The sequence below is a fragment of the Aegilops tauschii genome, chromosome 5 (assembly GCF_002575655.3).
Source record: "Aegilops tauschii subsp. strangulata cultivar AL8/78 chromosome 5, Aet v6.0, whole genome shotgun sequence".
NCBI classification, from domain to species: domain Eukaryota; kingdom Viridiplantae; phylum Streptophyta; class Magnoliopsida; order Poales; family Poaceae; genus Aegilops; species Aegilops tauschii.
This window is the reverse complement of record NC_053039.3, coordinates 85,412,957-85,419,954: the sequence shown is the minus strand read 5'-3', so window position 1 is coordinate 85,419,954 and position 6,998 is coordinate 85,412,957. Positions and strand designations below refer to the sequence as shown.

At 45.6% G+C, this 6,998-nt stretch overlaps 1 protein-coding gene across 1 annotated transcript; it reads left to right on the top strand.

Moving 5' to 3' along the window:
• The first annotated feature begins 1,651 nt into the window (after window positions 1-1,651).
• LOC109736418 (uncharacterized protein At4g22758) lies at window positions 1,652-2,849 on the top strand. Its single transcript, XM_020295642.4, has 2 exons — window positions 1,652-2,354; window positions 2,441-2,849. Exons 1-2 carry the CDS (start codon window positions 2,075-2,077, stop codon window positions 2,632-2,634), a joined length of 474 nt encoding a protein of 157 aa, XP_020151231.1. The 5' UTR covers window positions 1,652-2,074; the 3' UTR covers window positions 2,635-2,849.
• The last annotated feature ends 4,149 nt before the right edge of the window (window positions 2,850-6,998 follow it).

The following is a 6,998-nucleotide window of genomic DNA, read 5'->3' as shown; positions in this document are numbered from 1 at the left end:
TACACTCAAACCCAATCCACGTCTACGAGCATAGCATGGCAATAATAGCATAGCGTAGAAGTAACTCCCAAGGGTTTGAAAATAAAAGGGCAACAGGTACTACCTCAACATCTACTTCCCAATACCCACATGTTAAATCACATCCTAATCATGCATTGTTTGAGGGTTGAAACTAATGCATAAAAACCGGGTATGAAAAGGGTATGATCAATGTGTTACTTGCCTTGCTGACGATTCGCAAACCCTAGAGACTCGTGGCAGCACGCTTCGCACTCCGGGAATTCTATCGCAAATAAACAATAGCATACATAAGCACTCAAGCAAGGATGCACAGGTAAAACTCAAATAAGAAGATCGAATCTGAAAACCCAACTGAAGAGATTCGATCTGCAAAAAGAATCAATCGAATTGGAGCTACGGAACTGAAACTACGGTCAAAAGAACTTCGAATTCAAATCTGCTTGAAACCAAATTTTAAATTGTCAAAACCTTGTTCAAGTTGATTAAATAGAAAGAGGGGCTCGAGACGAAGATTTTGGCGTTGGTTTAGAAACGGCGAGGGTTTGAAGATCAGGGGCTAATCTGCGATAAAAATAATCACGGATAGGTCCCTGGCCGAAAATAAAATGAAAAGAAAAGACTAATGAACGAACGTTCGCTAAATAAAATAAACCGACGAAAAACCGATCTAAGAAAATAAACCGAAAAAAAATGGGGTTAATCGAGGAAGTTATAACACGATATATAAGCATAATTACGAACTTGAAGATAAATAATAACTGTTATTATTGCCTCTAGGGCATATCTCCTACAGTATTGCCATCACACCAAAATACCATTCGAGGAAAGGAGGGAACCACAAAATTTGGAGTCGCACCCCCATTGGGGGCAAAAGCAACTTTGGCGGAGGAGCAGTGCAACTTTCCCTAGAAAATCTGAGGGGAAGGGGCGTTCTGGTTGTGGGGCATGGAAGCAGTAGGGGGTCAGAGGGCAGGGGTGCGAGCATACCTGTGTTTACGGTGGGGAAAGCAACCATTTTCCCTATCGTCACTGTCGAGCCTCCATTAACAAGTGTGTGAAAAGAAGTCGGATTGGGTGAGGAGGAGGGATGTGGGGGTTGTTGCGTTCTTAAGGCTGAGGGAGTGAGAGGAGCGGGACGCGCGGTGTGCAGGGACGAGGCAATGTGCTTGCTATTTTTCTCTTCTTTGGCCTGACGACAACGCGGGGAGGCGAAGACTAGGCGAATGTGCTCATGCCAGACATAGGGGGCGCGAGGGACTAGAGCTTCTTTTTTGAGTATCAGCTGGTATATTTTTTTTCCCTTTTAGCGTGTACAACGTGAAGCGCTAGCCAACAAACCTTCGTTAGTTAGGCGTGTCTTTATTTTAAAGATAGAGATATAATTACACCAAATTAAATGCGCCGGTACCCAGAAAACCTTGCGTGTTGGGGCAGCTTGGGAGCCAAGAGATCGTCCCAACCGCGTGGACGCCCTAAAACGGCATCCACCCGTCCATCCACCGCCACCAACCGCCCAGATCGACGCGCTCTCTCTGGAAGCAAGGAAGACCAGCGCAACCCTCCACGCGGCCGCCGCCTCATCAGCCTCAGCGGAGCCGTGCCTTATATTCCGTCCCCTCACGATTCGATCCGTTCACAAACGAAACAGACCCCGTCTCCTCCTCCTTCCCCTCGCCGCCGGGAGCCCAGATCTCTTTCTCCGCCGCGCAGCCAAGACGAGTTCCGCCCCCTCGTGAATGGTGGGAACCCACACGATCTCCGCCTCCCCCTCCTCGCCGCCGCAGACGGAGAGGGACTCCTCCGCCTCCTTCCGCTGCTTCGGCGCTTGCATGCAGGGCTGGTACCACCGCTGCATCGGCCTCGACCCCTGAGCGGCCCTCCCTCCGTCAGCGACCCGGCGAATCCGACGCTCTTTTGATTCCCCCCTGAACCGTCCCTGGTTATTTTGATCTCGAGTTTTTCCCTGCCAAGAAGAGAATTCATCAGAAAAGAAAAGAGGAACAAGCGATTTTGATTGATAGGTTTCGTTTGATTTGATTGATTGACCGTCGCTATGGCTGTTGCTGTGCCGTCGACGCTGCCGATGAAGCTTAGGAAGGTTGAGCTCCGTGGCAAGGCAGCGGCGACAGGGGTTGCCGGCCGCGCGCGCGTGCTGGTGACGGTTACCGTCCTCGGGAGCGCCGGCCCGCTACGGTTCTTGGTCGACGAGGGCGAGTCGGTCGACGGACTAATCCGTGCTGCGCTCCGCTGCTATGCCCGCGAGGGCCGCATGCCGCTGCTCGGCTCCGACGCTGCCAACTTCCTCCTCTACACGGCCAATGGCAGATCCGACGGTAAGCGTGGTTTCATCATTATAGATAGATAATTTACTCTAGTTCTTGGCTAGCACGTCCCTGAATTCCATCTTCGTTCATTGCAGCTCTCAAGTCCGATGAGAGGATCAGCTTCAATGGATGCAGGAGCTTCATGCTCTGGCAGAAGACCGTCGCCGACAACCATGGGTCTGAGCCGGCGGTGGCTACCACGGTTAATTCCTGCCCAGGCAGGAAGGGGATCAGCGGCTGGAAATTTGGCCTGAACAAGATCCTTCTCAACTTCAGCTTCAAGGTGTGAGCCATCAATGAGTTTGAATCGAATAAGTGCGCTCGATTCAGCGAATCATTGCTGTAATCGGCTGTCAATTTTACTGCATCGGGGTGTCTGTTGCTTCGTTTCTTTGTTTGGTTCAGTTGCTGTTTCATCATCCTCTACATCTAATGAGATTATAGTTCAAATCATACATTCAGAATTATCCAATGTGGAACTTATATGCATTGAGGTTACATTTACTCTGGTTCGATGCTTATGTTGTGTTTGTGTGCATCGAATATAAAAATTGCGTATCGAACAAAGAAATCTGCTCATGGTAATCTCAAAACTACCCGAAGTTGTTATTTGCAATTTTTTTTGTGATTATCCAGTGCTAATAATATGCTGCCATTTGTGTTTGATACATCTAGATACATCTAATATGCTGCCATTTGTGACAATTCAGTACTTATTGCATGCTGCCATCTGTGTTCTGAATCATTTACTCCTCATCCCATAAAAAAACGTCTTGCATTGTGGGACGGAGGGAGTAGTTCTCAAATCATTCCTTCGGTAGAATGCCACGCATCACTTGATTACTCCCATCTACTCCCTCTGTTCCAAAATAGATGATTCGACTTTGTATTAACTTTAAGTTAGTACAAAGTCGAGTCATCTATTTTGGAACGGAGGGAGTAGTTGTCAAATCATCAATTCAATAAGCAATGACATGTGAATTTCCAGACACATCAATGTTTGGCATACATATTAGGGTTCCTTTGAAATTTTGGCATACATATTAGGGTTCCTTTGAAATTTTGGCATACATATTAGGGTTCCTTTGAAATTTTTATATTGTCCTATATTGGCCTTACTATACCCTGCATCCAATCAAACCTCTTTGAAAGAAGCCTTTGTTTTTAGGATCTTGTGAATCAAAGAGGCCCTTACCCAACATTGAGAAAACAATCATGTGTTTTGCGTCAAGGTCGTGGCTTCAGACAACCACAAATAAAGAACAATCATGTGTTGTGCGTTAAGGTCGTGGCTTCAGAAAACCACAAATAAAAAACAATTGTGCGTTAAGGTCGTGGCTTGAGAAAACCACAAATTCAGACAGTGACATGGATCGCCAGAAGTTGACGCAAGCCGGAGTTGTACTGGTTCTGATTGGGACGTAAAAGGAGAACATGTGCAGCTCATCTTGGCAGGCAGACCATACAAATGGCTGACAACAACGTGTAGCTGTTGCTGTTGTGGTGTCAGCTGGATAATGGCCCCTTCTGAACTGTAGCTGTCATATGTAATAGGCGGCGAATGCATACAAACGGGTTACACCTTGTTTATGGCATGCCAAACGTGGTTTGCTTGTGGGAGTTACAGAATTCGGTTATCCTGATCCAGCTAGTTGAATAAACCGTGTGCGTCTCCTCGTAGATGTTTTTAGTTTGTTTAGAGTTCCTATCCTACTCAGGAAGGAAGACGAGATGTTGGCGTCGTCTCGAAGATGGAATAACGTTCTTCTTGCCTAGTCTCTCTCCTAGCGATGCGTTTAGTGTCATCGGAGGATGTCTGTGGATCTTGCAAGATTTGATCGTTTCTCTTCTTTGTCTGTGGATCTTGCAAGATTTGATCGTGACGGATGTTGTGGTACTGTCATGGGTATGGTTAATATTTCCTGAAAAGAGAACTTGTTGAAAGAAAATAGTCACATTATTGTTCCAAAAAATATTTTAGACGGTTTTTCAGTCGTTGCTAGGTAGTCTACCGATGGGGTTTTAGTCGGTTTTATTTGAATATTTTTTGAAAAAATATAAATATTTTTCCGAAACATAAACATTTTATAAAATTTCTACTTTAGAAAAAAGCAACATTTTCTGAAAATTCTGATTATCTTTTTTAATTCGTGAACAAATTTTGAGAATGAGAATATTTCTTAAAATTCCAACCTTTTTGAATTCCTAAAGAAATTTAATAGAAACCTTTTAAATTCTAAAGAATATTTGAAAATCCCAAACAATTTTCGTAAATACAATCATTCTTAAAAATTTCAAGAATTTTTTTTAAAGGGGAACTTTTGGAAAAATAAAAAGGAAAATGAAAAAAAAAAACTAGAGACAGCTGGTAAAGTGAACACCATAATAAGAAATAAAAACAGAAAAATCAAACCTAAACTGTTGCCTAAAACCAGGATCTATAGAACGCTAAACGGGTCAACCCAGTTAACTTACTCTAAGCCAGCTATGTGTGCAGGCCCATAGTTCGCCACACGTAGCGGCAAATAAATTTGCCATACATATCACCACTCTATTTAAATTTTGGAAACTACTAGGCATCAGACTACTAATATCCTACTTTTCATTAGACTACTAGTATAGTGAGCCGTACGATTAGAACCATGGAGGGGTCGGATGTGGGAAAGAGCCCACGCTAAGGTAAGTAGATTTCTTCCGTTGAGAATTCCACTAATTACGTGCTTCATAATTGCTAGAAGGCCCACTACGTGGAAGTTTCTGTTTGATTGATTAATGGTTATTCCTTTAACTACGCCTCTACTATGTGAACTGCTCCCTAAAATCACTCAAGGTTTGTTGATTCGTTGAACATGGATGGTTGAAGCAAAAGCACTATGAACATGGGAAACATACTACACCAATGTTGGATGCACAGTCGGATGAATAACAAAAGATTTATTCGGGTGTGTATGAAGCATAATGCGCTAACGTTGGAAGCATAATGCGCTAACGTTGGAAGCATAATGTATATGTGACAGAAACGTTGTCCAGCTATGTATGAAGCATATTAATTTCGTGAAAATTGTGTCACGGAAGCTTTAGTTGTTAGTGTATGGAAATATGATTACTATTGGTTCTGTGAAGCTTGCGTCATTTGTGTGTTGTGTGGCAGAAGCAGAGAATTCTTATGCATAGGAAGCAAGATGGAGCAATGTTTGCATACACAATTGGTAAACATCTGCTTCAACCAGAGTGATGCTTCCCAAAGAGAGGAAATTTGTTTCCAAGAATAGTTACATGTATTTTAATGGAAACACAATCTGATTCATGTATGTATCCATCTAACATGGATGCTCGCGAGATAGTTGTCCACCGATGCGGTCACTCGCGAGGCCGGAGCACAGCCAAAGCAAAACGCCCCGCGCCACCACCAATGGCTAGATCGACAAGGGACCTCGTGATTCAATGGACAACAGGGGTGATTGCGTGCTCGACGAGCGGATCACGTGACCATCAAGTAGTAGACAGGAAAGGCTGGCACATGAGGAGAGGTCTGCACGCCGGCCAGTTGGAGATGCAACACGCCGGTGAGATCGAAGCAAGGATGGTGGCACGCTGGAGTTCGAAGCATTGATTTTGTTAGATGGAAGCAGGGATGGTGGCATGCTGGAGAGATCGAAGCAACGATTTGGTAAGGGTGCTGTACAGGGAGAAGAGGTGGAGCGAGGGTTATATATGTTAGAATAGGTATGTGCACAGGACTAGTGATGCGGAGCATCCTATGGACATCACCATGTCAAGAGTCCGTTCGGCAAGCGACACGTGCGACATCTACTTCACATACACAAAGGTGAATCATCTCCTTTACGCGTGTTCACTTGACCCCTTCAAGGATGGTATACTACTTGACACTCCTCTCGTGTGTATACATAGGTATTGTCGGAACATCATGGACGAGGAGGAGGAGTGCGAGCACAAGTGTACAACTACACCATCCGCGAGAGAAGCATGGAAGAGAAGGAAGAAGAGGACCCGCCCAGTCTAGAACGAGCGGTACTACCGCCCACACCAGGCGATAGTGCCGCTGAAGGCACACCAACGGTACAACCGCTCGACTACCGCCCAACTACCGGCCCAGCTTCTGTATTTGAGCGGTGCAAGGCCGGTACAGCCCCGGTTCTCCCCCCAGCTGCGACTAGACCGGTGCAACCGGCCCTACCACCGGTACAACCGCTCCCTACCTTCGCGAGCACCTCCAGAAACCAGTACCTGAGCTCCTAGCGGTACAACCGCTCACATATCCGGTACAACCACCCTGCCTGTGCGCAGTGAGAGGGGTTTCACCCCATGTATCCCCAACTTACCCCTTGGACTATATATACTTGTCCCTTAGCTCCGTACTAGGGTTAGCAAAGTGATAGCTCATTCTTAGGTGAGCTTTGCTCCTACCTCTACTCTTGAGAGAGAGAGAGAGACTACCACTCCCATGGGGTTCAAGACCCCCATGTGAGAAGATCCTGCGGGATATGTCCAAGACCCCTCACGGGAAGATCCGTCTAGGATATCATCAAGACCTCCTCTTGGAGATGAACTTTACCTTGTATCTTTCCCTTTGTTGTTCATGTACCTTGTGGATCTTGTGTGTTTGATTGTCTAGTGGATGTGTGATTGGAC

Excerpts from the sequence above, each read along its gene's own strand:
- LOC109736418 (XM_020295642.4), top strand. The coding sequence starts at position 2,075 with ATGGCTGTTGCTGTGCCGTCGACGCTGCCGATGAAGCTTAGGAAGGTT. Across the intron at positions 2,355-2,440 it reads GGCCAATGGCAGATCCGACG|CTCTCAAGTCCGATGAGAGG; the intron begins GTAAGCGTGGTT and ends CGTTCATTGCAG.